The sequence below is a fragment of the Salvelinus sp. IW2-2015 genome, unplaced genomic scaffold, assembly GCF_002910315.2.
Source record: "Salvelinus sp. IW2-2015 unplaced genomic scaffold, ASM291031v2 Un_scaffold2438, whole genome shotgun sequence".
Lineage (NCBI taxonomy): Eukaryota > Metazoa > Chordata > Actinopteri > Salmoniformes > Salmonidae > Salvelinus > Salvelinus sp. IW2-2015.
Genome location: NW_019943759.1, coordinates 19,153 through 42,143, shown reverse-complemented (window position 1 = coordinate 42,143; position 22,991 = coordinate 19,153). Strand labels below are relative to the sequence as shown.

The window sequence follows — 22,991 nt, the reverse complement described above, 5'->3', positions numbered from 1 at the left end:
TTTATGTTACCCTGGAGGTCCCCGTCTGTGGTGTAGTGAGCAGTCAGTCACGTAGCTTTCTGTACCCCTGGAGTCCACTCCTCTGTGGTGTATGAGCGTCAGTCACGTAACGTTCTGTTACGCCTGGAGGTCCCACTCCTCTGTGGTGCTAGTGAGCAGTCAGTCACGTAGCTTCTGTTACCCTGAGTCCATCCTCTGTGGTGTAGTGAGCAGTCAGTCACGTAGCTTTCTGTTCACCTGGAGGTCCATCCTCTGCTGGTGTGTAGTGAACGTCACAGTCACGTAGCTTTCTGTTACCTGAGTCCACCGTCCTGTGGCTGTAGTGACAGTCAGTCACGTAGCTTTTTCGTTACCCTGGAGGTCCACTCCTCTGCTGGTGTATGTGAGCAGTCCAGTCACGGTGAGCTTTTCCTGTTACCTGGAGGTCCACTCCTCTGTGGGTAGTGAGCAGTCAGTCACGTAGCTTTCTGTTACACTGGAAGGTCCACTCTCTCTTGTAGTAAGGAAACAGGCACAGCCAGGTAGCTTTCTGTTAAACCCTGGAGGTCCACTCCTCTGTGGTGTAGTGAAGCAGTCAGTCACGTAGCTTTCTTTACCCTGGAGGTCCACTCCTCTGTGGTGTAGTGAGCAGTCACAGTCACGTAGCTTTCTGTTACCCTGGAGGTCCACCCGTCTGTGGTGTAGTGAGCAGTCACAGTCACGTAGCTTTCTGTTACCCTGGAGGTCCACCCGTCTGTGGTGAGGGCAACAGAGGATGCATTTGATAATTCGTCGACAATTTTGATATTTGTTCATAAAGATCTGGCACCATCTCCATACTGAAGTGGGCGCGAAGGGATTTCCTAGCGTGGCTCAAGCTTTTTCACCATATGTTTAAACCCTTTGTTTTCCACAACAGAATACGGCCTCATGTCTGCAGTGATAAACATCCCAGTAGATTTAGTGATGGCTTCAGCCCGGTCTGATTCTGCAGCAAAGGGCTTAAATGCCGCGGTGAGAAGTTGTTGTCTCTTGGCTGAGTTGGCTCCCATCAGACACACCAGGGTGATGACGATTTAAATGTGTGGTCACGTTCCATGTATTTCCATGATCGTACGGCTTTCTTGTGGCACAATGCCTACACACCGTAATGCTGTTGTCCACCACCCTTCTTCCGTCATCATATTTGACAGGGAAGCCAAAATGCTCCCATACTTGAGACTTAAATGAAGCGGGAGGCTTTTGCAGTTCTTCAGCTTCTCCGCTAGTCATGTCTGTCACTGCTCTTTTTTCTTTGCTTTCTGCAACGCGAGCATCCAGGATTGATTCGTTGGGATTCAACATTCCCCGTTCACATGAACAGTACACACGGCTGCTTTAAAAAAGAATCAAATCAACCTTCAGGCTTCAGAGTAAAACACAGCGTCGGTCTTGTCTTTATCTTTTCACTGCCGCTCGGCATCGAGATGTAGGGAATTATTACTTTAAAAAGTAACAGCGGCAGTAAAACTGTATTTCACACTATGATGGTTAAACTTCGCAATTGATCCACGGTTCACATGTGTGCCGAACCGTGGGGGGTGATCCGTACGGACCAACTACGGTCCGTTACACCACTAGTATCAACACATACACACGTTTACATATCAACACACACTCGTATAATGGAACCCTGTGTGCATATTGTAACGGTTTGGGATTGGCTGCGGCGTTTTAATGTCACTAGTTGTGATTGGTTGTTCTAGGGGCAGCGAGGATGCGTTGTCCAATGAGGACTGCGAGAATGTCTACCACCTGGTTTACTCCGCCCACAGACCTGTCGCCGTGGCAGCAGGAGAGTTTCCTGCACAGGAAGTGAGTCGTCTGAGTGTTGGAATCCAACCAATAAATCCATTCAGCGATTATTATTGGCTGATATTGACCTTTTCCAGCAACATTCCACTTTGTGTGCAGTGTTCAGCAGACATGACCCCAGGCAGAGGAGGAGTTGGCTAAGAGGAGAGGGAGGAGCAGCCCCAACGGCAACTCCTCCGCATGCTGGTGCTGTTCTTCTTGGAGAGTGAGCTTCATGAACATGCAGCCTATCTGGTGGACTCTCTGTGGAGAGATTCTCAGAGCTGCTGAAGGACTGGGTGTATGACTGAATTACTGCTGGAGGAGCCTGTACAAGGAGAGGAGGGTGAGGACCACACGTCTCTAGATCTTTACCATAACTCACTGGTTAGTTGTTATAATCGCGGTATCTGTTTATAATCGCGGTATCTGTTTCTCGCAATGTCTGTTTTAGAGGTCGGCCGATTATGATTTTTCAACGCCGGTACGATTTATTGGAGGACCAAAAAAAGACAATACCGATTAAGTGGCCGATTATTTTTTTTACATTATTTATTAATTTAGTTTAATTAATATAATACATCAATAAAATCAATTTAGCCTCAAATAAATAATGAATATGTTCAATTTGGTTTAAATAATGCAAAAACAAAGTGTTGGAGAAGAAAGTAAAAGTGCAATATGTGCCATGTAAGAAAGCTAACGTTTAAGTTCCTTGCCTGCTAACATGAATTTCTTTTAACTAAATATGCAGGTTTAATAAAGTATACTTCTGTGTATTGATTTTAAGAAAGGACATTGATGTTTATGGTTAGGTACATTCGTGCGCAACAACAGTGCTTTTTTCGCGAATGCGCTTGTTAAATCATCACCCGTTTGTCGAAGTAGGCTGTGATTCGATGATAAATTACAGGCACCGCATTGATTATTTGACACACGCAGATAAACTAGTAAATATCAATCAACCATGTGTAGTTAACTAGTGATTATGTTAAGATTGATTGTTTTTTATAAGATAAGATTTAATACTAGCTAGCACCTTAACGTGGCTCCTTGCTGCACTCCGCATACACAGGTAGTCAGCCTGCCACGCAGTCTCCTCGTGGAGTGTAATGTAATCGCCATGATCGGGTGTCCAAAAATGCCGATTACCCGATTGTTATGACAACTTAAAATCGGACCCTAATTACGGTCGAGTACATCGTTTATCTCGCAATATCTGTTTTTAAAGAGTTGATTGGCGGTCAGGCGGTGATCTCTCTCTCTGTCATCTCCTCTATTCTCATCACAGTGCTGTCCAGACAGACAGGAGAGTTCCCTGATAGAGTTGATGGTGTGACATCCCGGCACGGCAGCAGAGGCTCACCCACCCGCTCGGCAGGGGCACTCGGGAAACGTTGTTCTCAGGCGAGGAGAGGAAGACTCAGATCGACGACAAGAACAAACTGACAGAACACTTCATCATGGCCCTGCCCATGCTCCTGTCCAAGTACCAGGCCGACTCTGAGAAGGTGGCTAACCTGCTACAGATCCCCATGTTCTTTGACCTGGACGTGTACAGTGCTGGGCGTATGGAGAAGGTAGGAGTGTGTGTGTGCATGCTCGGTTTGTGTGTGTGTGAGAGGCCTAGTTAACGTTTTCGTGTGTGACGTTTTCTTTATGGGTGACTGTAGTTACTGACCTCTCTCTCACTCTCTCTCTCTCACTCCTTCTCCCAGCACCTAGATGCCTTACTGAAGCAGATCCGCCTGGTGGTAGAGAAACACATTGAGACAGACGTGCTGGAGGCCTGCAGTAAGACCTACAGCATCCTGTGTTCTGAAGAGTACACCATCATGAACAGAGTGGACATCGCCCGCTCGCAACTCATCGACGAGATGACGGACCGCTTCACACACTCCGTAGAAGACCTGCTGCAAGAGGCCGAGGAGGCCGACGACGACGACATCTACAACGTTCTGTCTACCCTCAAGAGACTCACGGCCTTCCACAAGTAAGACCGTCCTTCCTCTGTCTCATTTCAAGTAGGACCCTCGCTCCTTCTSTCCGTCCCTCTCAGTAAGTCATGAATATAAAGGTCCTCCCAGGACTCTGACGTGTGTGTGTGTGTGTGTTCCCAGTGCTCATGACCTGACGCGGTGGGACCTGTTTGGTAGCTGCTACAGGTTGTTGAAGGCTGGTATTGAGCAGGGGGCCATGCCAGAGCAGATCGCTGTCCAGGCCCTGCAYTGTTCCCACTACTCCATACTGTGGCAGCTGGTGAAGATCACAGAGGGAACTCCTAGTAAGGAGGACCTGGTGGCTCTGAGGAGAGTGGTGAAGTCCTTCCTGGCTGTCTGTCAGCAGTGTCTGTCCAATGTCAACACACCTGTCAAAGAACAGGTACGGGCCAGTTTGCACCTGTTGGACCAGTCTCACTCCAGTTAGACCAGTCTCACTCCAGTTAGACCAGTCTCACTCCAGTTAGACCAGTCTCACTCCAGTTAGACCTGTTAGACCAGTCTCACTCCAGTTAGACCTGTTAGACCAGTCTCACTCCAGTTGGACCAGTCTCACTCCAGTTTAAACTGATGATGAGGGCAGTGTGTGTCCTCTCCCTGATACACCAGTCTCAAACCAGTTTACACCTGTTCAACCAGTCTTTTTCAAGTTCAGTAAACCAGTCTCAAACCAGTTTAAACCACTTCAACTAGACTCACTCCAGTTTAAACTGATGATGGTGGTGATGATGAAGAAGGGTGTTAATGATGATGTGTTCCCTCCCTGTACAACAGGCCTTCATGTTGTTGTGTGACCTGCTGATGGTCTTCAGTCACCAGTTGGTCTCTGGGGGCAGAGAAGGCCTGGAMGCCCTGGTGTTCAACCCAGACAGCACCTTACAGAACGAGCTGCTCACCTTCATCCTGGACCACGTCTTTATAGACCAGGACGATGAGAACCAGAGCATGGGTTAGACACACACACACACACACACACACACAGAGACACACACAGCAGGTGGCCTAGCGGTTAGGAGCGTTGGGCCAGTATCCGAAAGGTCGCTGGTTCAGATCCCGAGCTGACTTGGTTGAAAAATCAACCAATGTGCCCTTGAGCAAGGCACTTAACCCTCATTGCTCCTGGGTTGCTTTCAATAATGGCTGATTCCTGGCCGTTGCCCCGCTCTCTGAGGATGTCTCAGGAGAGTTGGGATATGCATAAAAACACATTTCCAATTCAAACATTGTAAGCACCCACCTATATTATTATTATTATTATTATTACTATTATTATTATTACACACACACATTCTACGCACGCAGACACACACAGACCACTAAGTATGTATGTTCTGTGTCCAGAAGGCGATGAGGAGGATGAAGCCAATAAGATAGAAGCTCTTCACAAGAGGAGAAACCTGCTAGCAGCCTTCAGCAAACTCATCATCTATGACATCGTGGACATGCCCGCTGCAGCAGACATCTTCAAACACTACATGAAGGTGCTGACCTGGTGTCATCTGTCTATCTGACAGTTCAATGAAACATGACAATAGTTGTTTCTGTCCCTGATCCCTGTATGCTTTCATTTCATGTCTGATAGTCACATCGTCATGCTAGTCTCCTGTATCCTCAACCAAAGATCTGACTGGTTTCTCTCTTGTCTCTCTCTGTCTCTCTCTCTGTCTCTCTCTCTGTCTCTCTCTCTGTCTCTCTCTCGGTCTCTCTCTGTCTCTCTCTCTCTCTCTCTCTCTGTCTGTCTCTGTCTGTCTGTCTCTCTCTCTGTCTCCAGTATTATAATGACTATGGTGATATCATCAAGGAGACTCTCAGTAAGACCAGACAGAGTGATAAGATCCTCTGTGCCAAGACCCTCATCCTCAGTCTGCAACAGGTACTGACCCACTCGCACCACACACACCCTCGCACCACACACACACACACCCGCACCACACACCAAATCATTTATTTGTATTTTTATACAGACACACACTGACACACCCGCACCACTCACACTGACACACACACTCGCTGTTCACTGTGTGTTGTAGCTGTTCAACGAGCTTCTTCAGGACCAGGGTCCTACTCTGGACAGAACGTCGTCTCACGTCAGCGGCATCAAGGAGTTGGCCCGGCGCTTCGCCCTCACCTTCGGCCTGGACCAGATCAAAACCAGAGAGGCTGTCGCTACACTGCACAAGTAAGAAACCAAACAACACACACACGACCGCGCACAACGCACAGACCGCACACACACCACCAGACCCAACACACCAGACCCAACACACACAGACCCAACCACACCAGACCAACACACCACACACCACACACACACAGACCAACACACACACAGACCCAACACACACACAGACCCACACAGCGCACACACATCAGCACAGACACGCCACACAGACCACAACCACACGACACAGACACACACACACACAGCCCAACACACACACACACACACCAGACCCAACACACACAACAGACCCAACACACACACAACCCAACACACACACAGACCGCACACACACACACAGACCAACACACGAACACACACACACACAAAAGCCAACACACAACACAAACACACACACACAACCCAACACACACCACACACACACAGACCACACAACACAACACAGACCCAACACACACACCACACAACCACACACAACACAACCCAACACACACAAGAACACAACACATCCGAACACTACCAACCACAACACAGACCCAACCACACACAACCACACACAACCCAACACACACACAGACCCACACACACACAAGAACAACACACACACACACAGACCCAACACACACACACACAACCCAACACCACACCAACACACACACACAGACCCAACACACACACAACGACCACAACCACACACAAGACCCAACACACACACAAGAGCCAACGCTAAAACCAACGACGACTGAACTGCCCCTACATAACCACCCAGACAGCCCAGCGACAAGCAGCACACACACAGACCCAACACACACAGACGCCAACACACAACACAACCACAACCAGACCCAACACACAAACACACACACAGACCCAACACACCACACACAGACAACACACACCTAACACACACAGACACAGATTGTTAGGAAGCTGGTTTTATTTTGAGCTGATTGTGTCTTTCTCTTCCTCACCCTCACAGCCCCACCCCGCTACCATTCCGTCTCCGCCGCTTCCCCTCACCCCTGTCTTCTCTTTCTGTCTACCCTCCTGTCTGTCTCCCCCCCCCCCCCCTCGTCATCTCTCCCCCCCCCCCCCTCGTCTGTCTCTCCCCCCCCCCCCTCGTCTGTCTCTTTCTGTCCCCCCCTCGTCGCTCTATCCGCTTCGGTATGCTTTGATGTTCGGGCTATATTAGTCCCTGTCTCTTCTCCCCCCCTCACCCCTCGTCTGTCTCTTTCTGTCTCCCCCCTTCGTCTCATCTTCCGCTTCTCCCCCATCACCCCTCGACAGGGATGGTATAGAGTTTGCCTTTAAGTACCAGAACCCCCATGGTGCAGAGTTCCCTCCTCCTAACCTGGCCTTCCTAGAGGTCCTCTCAGAGTTCTCCTCCAAACTGCTGCGACAGGACAAGAAGACTGTGTAAGTACCTGTGTGTGTGTGTGTGTGTGTGTGTCAAATTATTATGGCACAATAAGCAGACTGTGTGTGTAACCTGTCTCTCTCCTCCCCCCAGTCACTCATATCTGGAGAAGTTTATGTCGGAGTCGATGTCGGAGCGTCGTGAGGACGTGTGGCTGCCGTTAATCTCCTACCGGAACAGTCTGCTAACAGGAGGAGAGGATGGGGACCGGATGTCGGTAACGTCAGGCGCCAGCAGCAAGACCAGCTCCATCCGCAGCAAGAAGGGACGGACGCCAATACACAAGAGTAAACGCATCGAGGGTGGGTCTATTTCTCACAAACAGACATACACTGAGGGTACAAAACATTAGGAACACCTTCCTAATATTCAGTTGCACTCCCTTTTGCCCTTTCAACAGCCTCAATTCGTTGGGGCATGGACTCTACAAGGTGTTGAAAGCGTTCCACAGGGATGCTGGCCCATGTTGACTTCATTGCGTCAAGTTGGCTGGATGTCCTCTGGGTGGTGAACCATTCTTGATACACACGGGAAACTGTTGAGCGTGAAAAACCCAGCAGCGTTACAGTTCTTGACACAAACCGGTGCGCTTGGCACCTACTACCGTACCCCGTTCAAAGGCACTTAAATATTTTGTCTTGCCCATTCACCCTCTGAATGGCACATGTACACAATCCATGTCCTTCTTTAACCTCTCTGGTACAAGTGGGACGGTAGCGTCCCACCTCGACAACAGCCAGTGAAATTGCACGGCGCCAAATTCAAAACATCAGAAATCCCATAATTAAAATTCCTCAAACATACAAGTATTATACACCATTTTAAAGATAAACGTCTTGTAAATCCAACCACAGTTTTCATTTTTCAAAAAGGCTTTAGGTGTCACAAAAGTCAGAAATAGCGTTAATTAATCACTTAACTTTGATGATCTTCATCTGATGGCACTCCCAGGCCTCCATGTTAGACAACAAATGTTTGTTTTGTTCGATAAAGTTAATCTTTATGTCCAAATACCTCCTTTTTGTTTGCGCGTTTAGTCCAGTAATCCAAATGCACAATGCACAGGCACTAGGTCCAGACGAAAAGTCAAAAAAGTTCCATTACAGTTTGTAGAAACATGTCAAACGATGTATAGAATCAATCTTTAGGATGTTTTTATCATACATCTTCAATAATATTCCAACCGGACAATTCCTTTGTCTTTAGAAATGCTCACGGCCGCGTGCGTGACTAAACTAAAGGCTTTCAGCCAGACCACTGGTTCAAACAGCTCTTATTCGCTCCCCCTTCACAGTAGAAGCCTGAAACAACGTTCTAAAGACTGTTGACATATAGTGGAGGCCTTAGGAAGTGCAATCTGACCCCATAGACACAGTATATTGGATAGGCAATCACTTGGAAAAACTACAAACCTCAGATTTCCCACTTACTGGATGGATTTTTCTCAGGTTTTCGCCTGCCATATCAGTTCTGTTATATTCACAGACATTATTTTAACAGTTTTGGAAACTTTAGTGTTTTCTATCCAAATATACATATCCTAGCTTCTGGGCCTGAGTAGCAGGCAGTTTAATTTGGGCACGTTTTTCATCCAAAATTCCGAATGCTGCCCCCTACCTTAGTGAAGTTAACCTGTCTCCTCCCCTTCATCTACATTGATTGAAGTCCATTTAACAAGTGACATCAATAAGGGATCATAGCTTTCACCTGGATTCACCAGGTCAGTCTGTCATGGAAAGAGCAGGTGTTCCTAATGTTTTGTACACTCACTGTATAAATACAAGTACCTACAGATGTTACTAAAATGTGTGTTTTTATCCGTCTCTCTCTCTCTCTGTCGGCCCACTAGAGGAGAGTAGTGTGGAGTCCTCCTGGCTTCGTGGTAATGACAGCCTCCAGACACCGGGGGCGCTAACCACCCCTCAGCTCACCTCCACCGTCCTCAGAGAAAACCCACGGCAGGCGGCGGACACACACCTACCTGACCACGACTCTGAACCTGGCTCAGAGAACGACTATGTACACAAGTAAGTGTGTGTGTGTGTGTGTGTGTGTGTACGCACGTGCACTGTCTGTGTGTGTGTAACCCTCTCCTCTGCAGTCCCCAGATGCAGATGTCTTGGCTAGGCCAACAGAAGATGGAGGACAGCAGGAAGGATAGAACAGCCATGAACTACATGAAGGCCCGCAACCAGACTGTCAGACAAACTGTGTACGTGTCTAGTGTGTGTGTGTGTGTGTGTGTGTCTAGTGTGTGTATGTACTGACCCCCCCCACCTCTCTCTCTCTAGTCGTGGTCTGATGGAGGATGACGCGGAGCCAATCTTTGAGGACGTCATGATGTCATCGCGAGGTCAACTGGAGGACATGAACGAGGAGTTCGAAGACACCATGGTCATCGACCTGGTCAGTGACATCACTTCCTGTCGCTGTGACATCACTTCCTGTCTGTCGTGTTTGATTCTGTCGTTTCGATCGTCAATTCTGTTGTGTAATTCGGCCAGTCTATATCGCATCATTCGTTGATTCTCGCGTTCTATCGTTCCAGCCTCCCTCCAGGAACAGGCGTGAGAGGGCGGAGCTCAGACCAGACTTCTTCGACTCAGCAGCCATGATCGAGGACGAGTCGGTAAGCAGAACACACACACAGCCTTGCAGTGGTAAACCAGTGTGACCCAAAGACATCTAAAACATGATCCATGATGATATCTGTCATTTAACGACATCTCTTTTGTCCGTTATCTCAGGGTTTCACCATGCCCATGTTCTGATCCAGTGTTCCCAGTCCTTCCTGGAAGGGGAGGGGCCTTCTACAGGATGAGCTGTCAATCAAACATCAGACTGTCTGTCAGAACTTTTATCACACACACTTGAACACCCAGACGAACTCTGATCAGCTAGTTGACGGCCTTGTGTGTGTGTGTGTGTGTGGAGTGGATCTGTTGGGATCTACCCTGAAGCTCCAGAGATCCACTCACTGGCCGGCCGAAGGATCCCACTCAACCCTGAGGACAAAATATCGTACAGAGTATCTATCGTACATAGAGAAGATCTTATATTGTTCAGTGGACGTGTGGGTGTGTTGGCTACAAACCGGACAGAATATCGGACAAAACATTGTTCAACATTTCTTTAAAAATATTGTAAACTTTCGGCCCTTCTTGTTTGTTCCCACTGACTTGTTTTAACTTCCTGTTATTGTTAGCGTTTTGGCTAATCTCTCCACTAGCTCTGTGGTACTCATGGCCCTGTGCGCCCGGCTATACAGTCCCCCATGCCACACAGTTGTATGGTTGTTTTGTTCCACTTCCGACGTCATGTATAGTCCTCCCACCCCCCCAGATGGAACTTGATATTAAATGTGATAATTCTTTACTCTTTTATTTCTTATCTTTACTCTCTCACTCCTGTCTCGTTCCTCTTTATTCTCTCTTCCCCTTTGATAGTGTTGAGAATATCCTGTATTTAGTTTTATTGGCAAATGCACCAAACAGCAACCAATGGGACAGAACTAGAAGAGTTCTCATTGGCCATACGAGGCTGTGACGTCATAGCCAAATCCCAAGCCCCTCCCCCTCAGCTCCAGACACACACCCACGGTGGAATCACGGCTTTTTAAAAACGTTTTAAAAATAAATATATTTTGAATTTCAGTAGCTTTAGTACAAAGTTTTAAATCAAGTGAGTTTTAAGTTTTTTGGTCCGATATTTGTACAGTTATCTTTCTGAAAAAGTATCTTGTTTGTTGCCAAACGGTTGCCTAAATGCTTATATCTGATTAGTCCCTACTGCTCAGGCTGTTGCCATGGATACCCAGCCTGTTAAGCGCCATATAAGGGTGTGTCCAGTGCGACCGTAGATGTTGTGCAGGCTCAATAGTCTAAAGTGACTTCCTCTCCATCTGCACTGATGAGGAAGACCTGGACAGGTAACCTCTAATATCCAGTAGCCTTCTACCATATTCATTTCAGCTGTCCTCTTTTCAGATCAGTGCATATGAAGGTGGAGACCAGCAGAGAATACCCCTCTAGTCTTATGATGTGGCTGTAGTTACACATAACAGTTGATTGGTTGGCTTATCACTTTGACCCACCCCTCTTGTTCTGCTGGCTGGTTAAGCTGCCCTTCTGTAAATATCAGAGATGATTGGTTCTTTCTGTAGCGATGGCATCACCTGCCCTTTAACCTTCTAAAATACTGTTGGTTTTTTTTCTTCCTGTGAACTTGTTGATCTTATCTTTTTTAAATAAATAAAATCTGTAATCTAATTCTGGATTGTGTGTGTTTTGCTGGATTGGACCGGTTCTAAGAATAGACTCCATACAGTGCCTACGGAAAGTATTCAGACCCCTTGACTTTTCCCACATTTTGTTACTTTACAGCCTTATTCTAAACTTCATTAAATGTTTCTCTCAATTTACACACAATACCCCATAATGACAAAGCGAAAACAGGTTGACATTTTTGCACTTATATAAAAATACATAAGTATTCAGACTCTTTGCTATGAGACTCAAATTGAGTTCCGGTGCAACCTGTTTCCATTGATCATCCTTGTGTTGTTTCCACAACTTGGAGTCCACCTGTGCTAAATTCAATTGATTGGACATGATTTGGAAAGGCACACACCTGTCTATATAAGGTCCCACAGTATGTCAGAGCAAAAATCAAGCCATGAGTTCAAAGGACTTATCCGTAGAGCTCCAAGACAGTAACTTAACAATGTGGAAGTCAAGGGGTCTGAACACTTTCCAAACGCACTGTGTGTATTATATAAAAGACTCCAGAGGGGGAAGACCGAGCAACAGAGTATCTCTACTTTACTCTTTTATATATCACTTTCTACATTCCTAAAGAAAATGTACTTTTCCCTGACACCCAAAGTACTCATTACATTTCCGATGCTTTGCAAGACAGGAAAATTGTCCAATTCTCAAACTTATCAAGAGAACATCCCTGGTCATCCCTACTACCTCTGATCTGGAAGACTCACTAAACACATGCTTCGTTTGTAAATGTCAGAGTCGGTGTGCCCCTGGATACCCGTATATGAAAAAACAAAATGGTAAAGTCTAACTTGCAAATCTAGTTTGCAAGTTAGACTTTTACTTTTGATACTTAAGTATATTTTAGCAATTACATACTTTTAGACTTTTACTTGAGTCATTTTCTATTGAGGCATCTTTACTTTTAGTCAAGTATGACATTTGGGTACTTTTTCCAGCATTGGTGACTAGGATGAGTGAGGGTGCTTGGCTGATTATTACACAAACGTTCAAACTGTCATTAGGATATAAAGTTCTGTCTCACACACGGACAAAGACATTTGTCTTTACAATTTCATTCATTTTATTTAACAAACTAGTCTACGGGTTCACGGCAGGTGTGTTAATTTAAGGAGATAGAAAACAGCTGATTCTTCCTAACAAGTCCCACAGGGTTAGGGACAGATAAGTGGATCTGATCCAGGGCTCTCCAACCCTGTTCCTGGAGAGATACCTTCCTGTAGGTTGTTGATCCAACCCTGTTCCTGGAGAGATACCGTCCTGTAGGTTAACTCCAACCCTGTTCCTGGAGAGATACCGTCCTGTAGGTTGTTGATCCAACCCCAGTTGTAACTAACCTGATTGTTTATCAACCAGCTAATTACTAGAATCAGGTGGCTAGATTGGGGTTTGAGCGAAAACCTACAGGACGGTATCTCTCCAGGAACAGGGTTGGAGTTAACCTACAGGATGGTATCTCTCCAGGAACAGGGTTGGAGTTAACCTACAGGACGGTATCTCTCCAGGAACAGGGTCACATTCCTCTAGAGACAAAGAGACCGGGAGAGAGAGTACATTTTAAAAGCGATGTCATTTCTTTGCTGTCATCCTCATCCCAGTAACCAGTCTAATCAAGCCCCGCCCCCTTACCAGGAAAATGTCTGCATATCCAGCCAGTGACTCCACCCCCTCCTGGATCCTGGCTCCGCCAGAGTCGTTCAGACCAATGACTGGAGCACCCACCATCATAGCCTGGTCCATGATCTACAGACATAAAGGGATGTGACTAGAAGTAATGAATGAGAAGCAGGAGTGGTGTGAGCCACCAGGCCCTGGAGAGTGAGCCCGTCCTCCTACCTTACAGATCTTCTGTGCGTGAGCCCCAGACAGACTGCCTCCAAATACTGTTAAGTCCTAAGTGAGAGCAAGAGACATTTATTGTGAAAATAAATGGTAACTACTTTGATGTGTGTGTGTGTGTGTGTGTGTGTGTGTGTGTGTGTGTGTGTGTGTGTGTGTGTGTGTGCCTGACTGAAGACGTACACCAGCCTTCCGTTGATCCTCCCCTGTCCAGTCACCACACTGTCCCCTGCGAACTAGAGGGAGAGGGAAACTGAAACCATATTGATGACTGAATCAACATTTTAAAAATGAATCAGTTTATTCCATTTTGTCCATAGGCTGGATAAAATGTAGGAACCTCTGTTGTGACGTGTTACCTTGTTGTGGTCCTCTTCCATGCCGAAGTCAGAGCAGCGATGTTCCACAAAACATGTCATACTCTACGAACGAGTCTTTATCCAACAGGAGCTCAACTCTCTCTCTGGCTGTCAGCTTCCCCCGTGGAGAAGATCATTACACAGACAAAACGTTAAACGGACCGGCAAACAGATTAAATACACCAAACTGACAGATACTTGCGCATGCACAGATTATTTACCCTTTTGTGTTGCGCGTCAATTCTCTTCTGACCTCCTCCGATCAGAGCAGCATTCCTCTTTCTGTCTATTCTCTCCTGAACAGAGAGATGACTAACCGAATACCACCGCCGCGCCTGCTGCTGCAGCTGGGACTGTGCAACCGCTGCCGAAGCCACGCCATGTTTTACCTGCCAGAATGTTTTAAAAGAAGCTTTTAGTCCGGAAAGCAGCCCACAGCTGCTCCGTGCTACAGCGAAGGCCGCCATTGCTGTCTGATTGACGTGCCAGGGTGGGTGGGCACTGTAGGAAAGTGACGCGCGATTGAGCCAATCACCAGACGTTCTATTTTTGAATGGCCAGTCAAAAACGAGGTAGATCTGGAGGGGGATTGACTTGACGTGTCAACATATTTAGAACCGTGTATGATAGGTCAACCTTGAGGGGTTGTAGCTTGATGTTTGGTCCGAATGTCATGGAAATACAAACTACACTCCCCAGAAAATTGGTTTGGCATCTCTGTGATTGGTCGGTCTGACAGACGCCCTTTGCCCCTTCCCTCCTAGCCACAACTCCTTTCCTAAGCACTGTTGTAGAGCTAAAATCTTTGGATTGGTAGAAAAAGCAACATACTAAATGTATCATGCATTATACATGCAGCACTCATCTATATGTTGAAATCGTTTTGAAACTCAGAGTCTATATTGTCCTGGCTGTGTGTGTGTGTAACACTGTAGGCCTACAGTATAAAACAAGAGAAACACTCAAACTGATTCATATTTATTGGAGGGTTAAACATCTAGCAACCATTACAATCATAATTGTACATAAAGTACTGACACCCAGCAGCAGTTACTGGGGACAACTGAGATCATTCTATTCAGTGGGGAAAAAATCAAGCTCTCACAGCGTTGTCAGATGCAAAGTGTGTAAATACAGTCAGGTTGTAGATGAAGTCCTCACTCAATACCTTGTCTAAAGAACATACTTATTTATCACGTTTTGTTATTGCTTTTTACAGCACCAGGGGATCGTGTTGTATGACCCTACCTTTTGAGTCTTCATTGTTTTTCCATCGAGGCACAATTCTTTATAGATTGCATTGATGTATAAACCAGTTGTGCACATAACATAATTTAACCTAATCTAGTCTAAAACTAGAACTGTTATCAGATTACCCAGATTACTACATTCTAACACTGCGCATTGATTGGCTTAGATGGGATGTTTATTTTAGTGTATTAGTTTGACAGAGATAACAGACTGCACGTTTAAAACATAGCATATCTATTGTTCAGGTCAGGTGAGCAGAGCTGGGATAGGATGACGTGTGTGTGTTTAACGGAACCAAACATATTGCTACACACACACACACACACACCCCAGAGTGCAAACAGCTACAAATCAGGGAACGGTGTCTCTGTTATATTCTTACATTCTAAAACAGTTTAAAACACCAGTCCAACCCAGTTTGATCCAGTTTAACCCAGTAAGAGAGACATTCTATCCCAGGTCAACAATCAGGTTGAACCCAGTTTAAAAGCCTTAAAACATCTGCTTGTCTAACCTGAACATTGGTCTGAAATTCTGACTGACAGATGGCTTTGGGTTTGCAGTTGCATAGACACACACACACACACACACACACACACTAGAGGTTTTCCTGCAGCCAGTCCATGTATCCTCTGATCATTCTTTTCCCCACATCAAAGAAAAATGGCCAGTGTGCAAAACTCAAGGCGCCGTGGAAACAATCGTCATAGTGATGGCTGGAAACCGTGACGCCCGCGTCCTGTAGCCTCCTGGTGTACATCAACCCATCATCTCTGAGCACATCGTACTCACACGTTAGAATGTAAGCTCGCGGCGTTCTACCCAGAACCCCCTGTTCCGCCAGCAGCGGCGCCGCTCGGACATCCAGCAAKCCCGGGAGAAGATCACCCTCCTGCCCTGTGACCTCCTGTGACCCCATCTCCATGCCAACAGGCTTGTAATGCTTAATGTGTTTGGCCGGCAGAAGGGTGGTCCAGTTGAGATGGGAGCGGACGGAGGGAGGGATGGAGGGATGATGGAGGAAGGAGGGGGACAAGAGGAGGGGATGGAGAGAGGTATCAACCCCCAGGTAGAGCAGCCAGAACCTACAGACAAAGAGAGAGGAGGGTTACTAACACAGGTGTGTGTGTGACTGTGTGTGTGTGTGTGTGTGTGTGTGTGTGTGTGTGTGTGTGTATGCAGATGTGCACCAGTGTGTGTGAACATGTACATGTGTGTACCTGGCCATTATAAAGCGGTGTAGGATGGGTATGTTGTGGTTCTGTTGGTGGGATGGAGTGTTGAGGTCTAGACCCTGGAGGACTGGGTAGATTAACGCCTGAACACTGAACTTCACGCTCACACTGTCATCTACCGAGATCTGTGAAGAGAGGGAGAGTGTGTTAGTGTGTCTGTGTAGACGTGTGTATGTGTGTGTTTGTGTGTACCTGCTGTGCGACGGCTGCAGCCAGGTTTCCTCCAGCGCTGTCGCCTGACACGGCAACACGCTGTGGATCCACAGACAACTTTCCCAGAATGCCCGGCTCCAGGAAGTGCTTGGCCGCAGCCAGACAGTCCTCATACTGCACAGGGAAATGCACTTCTGGAGCCAGACGATACCTACACACGGTAAAAGTTACGAAAACACTTTTTTATCCTTATAACAATTTTGTCCAAACCTTAACTTGTTACTATGGTGTTATAATAACCCAAGACTTTCATATTGAGTGTGTGTATTGTGGAACTGAAGCTAATACAGTGTGAAAAGAGGAGACACACTTACTCAACAGACACAACCACTGCATTCAGCTCATCAGACATCTGCCTACACAAGACATCATAGCTCCCCATCTCTGAGAGGAAGACAGGGAGAGGGGAAGAGAGAGGTGGGGGAGCAGAGAAGGAGAGAAAGAGAGAGATGGGGGGAGTAGAGAAGGAGAGAAAGAGAGAGAGGTGGGGGGTAGAGAAGAGAGAGGTGGGGAGTAGAGAAGGAGAGAGGTGGGGAGGTAGAGAAGGAAGAAAGAGAGAGGTGGGGTGGGGTGAGTAGAGAAGGAAGAGGTGGGGGGAGTAGAGAAGAGAGAGAGGGGGGGAGTAGAGAAGGAGAGAGGTGGGGGAGTAGAGAAGAAAGAAAGAAGAGAGGTGGGGGTAGAGAAGAGAGAGGTGGGGGAGTAGAGAAGGAGAGAGGTGGGGGGAGTAGAGAAGAAAAGAAAGAGAAAAGAGTGGGGGGAGTAGGAGAAGGAGAGATGTGGGGGAGTAAGAAGGAGAGAGGTGGGGGGAGTAGAGAAGGAGAGAGGTGGGGGGAGTAGAGAAGGAGAGAGTGGGGGAGTAGAGAAGAAGAGATGTGGGGGGAGTAGAGAAGGAGGAAGATGTGGGAGTAGAGGAAGGAGAGAGGTGGGGGGAGTAGAGAAGAGAGAGTGGGGAGTAGAGAGTGAGAGAGAGGTGGGGGGAGTAGAGAAGGAGAGAGGGGTGGGGAGTAGAGAAGGAGGAGGTGGGGAGTAGAGAAGGAGAGAGGTGGGGAGTAGAGAAGGAGAGAGGTGGGGGGAGTAGAGAAGGAGAGAGGTGGGGGGAGTAGAGAAGGAGAGAAGGAAGACAGTGAGAAGGTTGTCACATTAGTGTTACATCATGAACTAGATATGTTTATGCTGGTAAACACACACACTTACTGGTGGCCCCCAGGGCCCATCCTCCTCCATGGTAGAACATCACAGCCCTCCTCAGACCCCCCTCTCCTCCCCCCGCGGCAGGGGGCTCGTACACGCGCACCGGGACTCTGTCAAAGTCCACGTCACTCACCCTCACTCCGCCTCCCTGCCCTCCCGCCATCTCCCCCAAGGACTCCAGCCCCGATGTGGCCCCCCGAATCACTGTGATGTGGTGACTGAGACCCAGACACTGGCACAGGTCACCCTGGGGGAGAGGGGGAGGGGGAGAGAAGGACAGAGAGATAGGGGGAGAAATAGAGAGGGCGAGAGAGAGAGAGAGAGAGGCATTTGAATGAGGTCAGAGAGCTGGAGTATCCCTGGTAGTTTAGTATGCTAACCCTGTTCTAGGGGCTAGGGCTTTGACTTGAGAGTGAGTGTTTGTTCTGTCCTACCAACTCCTATGGTCAATGTCACACCCTTGGCAATGACCACCATAGGAGTTGGCAAGACAGCACAGATCCTTGACCAGGATAGGGCTCCCAGAGGACACTTTTAGCAATCTACTTACACCACGACTGTGTGAAATCTAGGTGAAGGGCCACACACACACACACACACACACACACACACACACACACACAAACACTGTAAAAGAGCTTGTGCTGTATTTAGCTGGTTCAAATCAATTATCCACATATGATTTCACACAAGGGCTGGAGAAAGCACAGTAAAGCATTGTTTTACATCTATCACCAAATCAGTTCACATGTTCTTTTTGTTAGCTGCATTATAAGCTATCTAGCTAGTATAGCCTCCAAACTCAGTGTCTTAAACCAATAGGCCTAAACCTGCTGCACCTGAATGCGATACATAGGTCGAGTGATAGAGAAAGCATTGCCTACTACTCGTTAATATAAAGAACTGTCAAGCTAATGCAATGTAAAGTATGGTTTCGCTTATAGCTATTCTTCTTGTTTCTTACCACTTGCAGCATAGCACGGAATAAGGTGTCCAGCAGCATCAGTTTCAAAGGCTCCTCGATGGCAGCAGGTAACGGTGTATAGATGTAATAAGAAACACCCACCGTTAATATCAATGTTACGACAACAGAAGACAACTTCATCTTTAAACACCAGTATTACTAACGTTAGCTATCTCCCTAACATGAGACGTAGTTAGCTTTATATTAAAGATTCCGACTTCTCTCGTTAATACCTCTTAAACTGAACGTGTAAGAATTATATAAATGACATATTCTGAACCAGTTGACGATATCGAAAAAGTTACACCCCTTGTTTTTGCATATTCGGTGTCGTATTTTCTTAGCTAAAACGTTACTCCCCTCCGCTTAGCGGTAACGTCTTAAAACTGCTACGCCTACTTTTGCATGGTAATGAAACGTGTCAATAGTTTCCAAATAACCTGACATCGCTCTCGAATCCACTGCAATTTGCTGAGCTTTTTTTTTTACTTGATCAATTAATTTTCATTCACTTTACAGGTAAATACTTCCACCCCATAGGACTGAATAGATAGGATGAATAAAAACAACTGGTTCAGGGACATCGCCCGTCCAATCTATGACTATACTTGTTTAAAACTTCAGTAGCTTCCACACCAAATCACTTGCATGAATTCAACCAACTTTGATTGGTTCAGGGACCTCATTCCTTTTCTGTTTTTGAACTTGGGCTATTTTCTATGATTTCATATTATTATGTGTGAAAAAATGACTTGATTAAAAGGTAAATAGTTTCCACCGCTAAGGACTTTCATAAATAAAACCAACTGTTATTAGTTCAGGGAAATCTCGCTATAACCGCCGAAGAACCATCAAACAGGCAAAGCGTTGAATCGTACTACACTCCCCCCCAGACGATCGTCGGTGTGGCAGGGTTTGCAAACGATTACAGAATACAAAGGAAAGCACAGCGTAGACCTGCCCAGTGACACAAGCCTACCAGACAAGCTAAATACGTTCTATGCTCACTTCGAGGCAAGTAACACTGACACGTGCACGAGAGCATCAGCTGTTCTGGACGACTGTGTGATCATGCTCTCTGGAGCAGCCTATGTGAGTAAGACCTTTAAACAGGTCGACATCCACAAGGCCACAAAGCCAGACGCATTATCAGAACGTGTACTCTGAGCATGCGCTGACCAACTGGCAAGTGCCTTCACTGACATTTTCAACCTCTCCCTGTCTGAGTCTGTAATACCAACATGTTTCAAGCAGACCACCATAGTGCCTGTGCCCAAGAACACTAAATGCTTTGAAAGGCTGGTCATGGCTCACATCAACACTATTATCCCAGAAAGCCTAGTCCCACTCCAATTTGCATACCGCACCAACAGATTCACAGATGATGCAATCTCAATCGCACTCCACACTGCCCTTTCCCACCTGGACAAAAGGAACACCTATGTGAGAATGCTATTCATTGACTACAGCTCAGCATTCAACACCATAGTGCCCTCAAGCTCATCACTAAGCTAAGGACCCTGGGGCTAAACACCTCCCTCTGCAACTGGATCCTGGACTTCCTGACGGGCCGCCCCCAGGTAGTAAGGGTAGGTAACAACACATCTGCCATGCTGATCCTCATCACAGTGGCCCCTCAGGGGTGCGTGCTCAGTTCCCTCCTGTACTCCCTGTTCACTCATGACTGCACGGCCAGGCACGACTCCATAACACCATTATTAAGTTTGCTGATGACACAACAGTGGTAGGCCTGTTCACCGGCAACGATGAGACAGCCTATAGGGAGAAGGTCAGACACCTGACTGTGTGGTACAAGGACAACAATCTCTCCCTCAACGTGATCAAGACAAAGGAGATGATTGTGGACTACAGGAAAAGGAGGACCGAGCACGCCTCCATTGTCATTGACGGGGCTGTAGTGGAGCAGGTTGAGAGCTTCAAGTTCTTTGGTGTCCACATCACCAACGAACTAACATGGTCCAAGCACACCAAGACAGTCGTGAAGAGAGACTGAAAAGATTTGGCATGGGTCCTCAGATCCTCAAAAGGTTCTACAGCTGCACCATCAAGAGCATCCTGACTGGTTGTATCACTGCCCGCTATGGCAACTGCTCGGCCTCCACCACAAGGCACTACAGAGGGTAGTGCGTACGGCCCAGTACATCACTGGGGCCAAGCTTCCTGCCATCCAGGACCTCTATACCAGGCGGTGTCAGAAGAAGGCCCTAAAACTTGTCAAAGACTCCAGCCACCCTAGTCATAGACTGTTCTCTACACTACTGCAAGACAGGTGGTACCAGAGCGCCAAGTCTAGGTACAAGAGGCTTCTAAACAGCTTCTACCCCCAAGCCACAATACTCCTGAACATCTAATCAATTGGCTACCCAGATTATTTGCATTTCCCCCCCCCCCCCCCCCACCCCTCTTTTACGCTGCCGCTACTCTCTGTTTATCATATATGCATAGTCACTTTAACTATACATTAATGTTTAGACCCTGTCTCTTATACACATCTAGATGTGTATAAGAGACAGCTTTTACGCTGCCGCTACTCTCTGTTTATTATCTATGCATAGTCATTTTAATAACTCTACCTACATGTACATACTACCTCATTTACCTTGACTAACCGGTGCCCCCGCACATTGACTCTGAACCGGTACCCCCTGTTTATAGTCTTGCTATTGTTATTTTACTGCTGCTCTTTAATTATTTGTTACTTTTATTTGTATTTATTTGTATAAACTATGAAAAAACACATATGGAATCATGTACCAAAAAAGGGATGAACAAACCAAAACATATTTTACATTTTAGATTCTTCAAAGTAGCCACCCTTTGCCTTGATGACAGCTTTGCACACTCTTGGCATTCTCTCAACCAGCTTCATGAGGAATGCTTTTCCAACAGTCTTGAAGGAGTTCCCACATATGCTGAGCACTTGTTGGCTGCTTTTCCTTCACTCTGCGGTACAACTCATCCCAAACCATCTCAATTAGGTTAAGGTCGGGTGATTGTGGAGGCCAGGTCATCTGTTGCAGCACCATCTCTGTCCTTCTTGGTCAAATAGCCCTTACACAGCCTGGATGTGTGTTTTGGGTCATTGTCCTGTTGAAAAACAAATGATGTCCCACTAAGCGCAAACCAGATGGGATGGCGTATCGCTGCAGAATTCTGTGGTAGCCATGCTGGTTAAGTGTGCCTTGAATTCTAAGTAAATCACAGACAGTCACCAGCAAAGCACCCCCACGCCATCACACCTCCTCCTCCGTGCTTCATGGTGAGAACCATACATGCATAGATCATCCGTTCACCTACTCAGTGTATCACAAAGACACGGTGGTTGGAACCAAAAATCGCAAATATGGACTCATCAGACCAAAGGACAGATTTTCAACAGTTTAATGTCCATTGCTCATGATTCTTGGCCCAAGCAAGTGTCTTCTTCTTATTGGTGTCCTTTAGTGGTGGTTTCTTTGCAGCAATTCAACCATGAAGGCCTGATTCATGCAGTCTTCTCTGAACAGTTGATGTTGAGATGTGTCTGTTACTTGAACTCTGTGAAGCATTTATTTGGGCTGCAGTCTGAGGTGCAGTTAACTCTAATGAACTACCTCTCTGCAGCAGAGGTAACTCTGGGTCTTCCTTTCCTGTGATGGTCCTCATGAGAGCCAGTTTCATCATAGCGCTTGATGGTTTTTGCGACTACACTTGAAGAAACGTTTCTTGAAATTTTCCGTTTTGACTGACATTCATGTCTTAAAGTAATGATGGACTGCCATTTCTCTTTGCTTATTTGAGCTGTTCTTGCCATAATATGGACTTGGTCTTTTACCAAATAGGGCTATCTTCTGTATACCAACACTACCTTTTCACAACACAACTGCTTGTCTCAAACGCATTAAGAAGGAAAGAAATTACACAAATAAACTCTTAACAAGGCACACCTGTTCATTTACATTTATTCCAGTTTGACTTCCTCATGAAGCTGGTTGAGAGAATGCCAAGAGTGTGCAAAGCTGTCATCAAGGCAAAGGGTGGCTACTTTGAAGAATCTCAAATATAAAATACATTTGGATTTGTTTAACACTTTTTTGGTTACTACATGATTCCACATGTGTTATTTCATAGTTTTGATGTCTTCACTATTATTCTACGTCACCCCGCTCCTCCGCTCTCTCCACTGGCTTCCAGTTGAAGCTCGCATTTTTTCCCGCTAAAGACCATGGTGCTTGCCTACGG

At 46.6% G+C, this 22,991-nt stretch overlaps 2 protein-coding genes and 1 pseudogene across 2 annotated transcripts in view; 1 reads left to right on the top strand and 2 right to left on the bottom strand.

The window, feature by feature from the left end:
- The window catches only part of LOC111955145 (cohesin subunit SA-1), a 31,867-nt gene extending 20,188 nt beyond the window's left edge, over window positions 1–11,679 (top strand). Inside the window, 19 exon segments of the mRNA XM_070440341.1 lie at window positions 899–959; window positions 1,725–1,833; window positions 1,955–2,003; window positions 2,006–2,171; window positions 3,118–3,181; window positions 3,183–3,392; window positions 3,531–3,805; window positions 3,933–4,194; window positions 4,587–4,761; window positions 5,154–5,293; window positions 5,584–5,685; window positions 5,843–5,991; window positions 7,282–7,410; window positions 7,505–7,713; window positions 9,261–9,438; window positions 9,513–9,623; window positions 9,703–9,817; window positions 9,960–10,040; window positions 10,159–11,679. Of these exon segments, the coding sequence (XP_070296442.1) occupies window positions 899–959; window positions 1,725–1,833; window positions 1,955–2,003; window positions 2,006–2,171; window positions 3,118–3,181; window positions 3,183–3,392; window positions 3,531–3,805; window positions 3,933–4,194; window positions 4,587–4,761; window positions 5,154–5,293; window positions 5,584–5,685; window positions 5,843–5,991; window positions 7,282–7,410; window positions 7,505–7,713; window positions 9,261–9,438; window positions 9,513–9,623; window positions 9,703–9,817; window positions 9,960–10,040; window positions 10,159–10,182 (2,609 nt within the window). The 3' untranslated portion in view covers window positions 10,183–11,679.
- Window positions 11,680–13,095: 1,416 nt separating this feature from the next.
- On the bottom strand, window positions 13,096–14,366 carry LOC112073965 (propionyl-CoA carboxylase beta chain, mitochondrial-like; annotated as a pseudogene).
- A 1,094-nt stretch (window positions 14,367–15,460) lies between these two features.
- On the bottom strand, window positions 15,461–19,159 carry LOC112073960 (neutral cholesterol ester hydrolase 1). The gene is made up of 6 exons (XM_024141194.2): window positions 18,750–19,159; window positions 17,789–18,032; window positions 16,909–16,978; window positions 16,574–16,745; window positions 16,367–16,506; window positions 15,461–16,231 (listed from the first exon to the last, which is right to left on the bottom strand). Exons 1-6 carry the CDS (start codon window positions 18,888–18,890, stop codon window positions 15,745–15,747), a joined length of 1,254 nt encoding a protein of 417 aa, XP_023996962.1. The 5' UTR covers window positions 18,891–19,159; the 3' UTR covers window positions 15,461–15,744.
- Window positions 19,160–22,991: the final 3,832 nt, after the last annotated feature.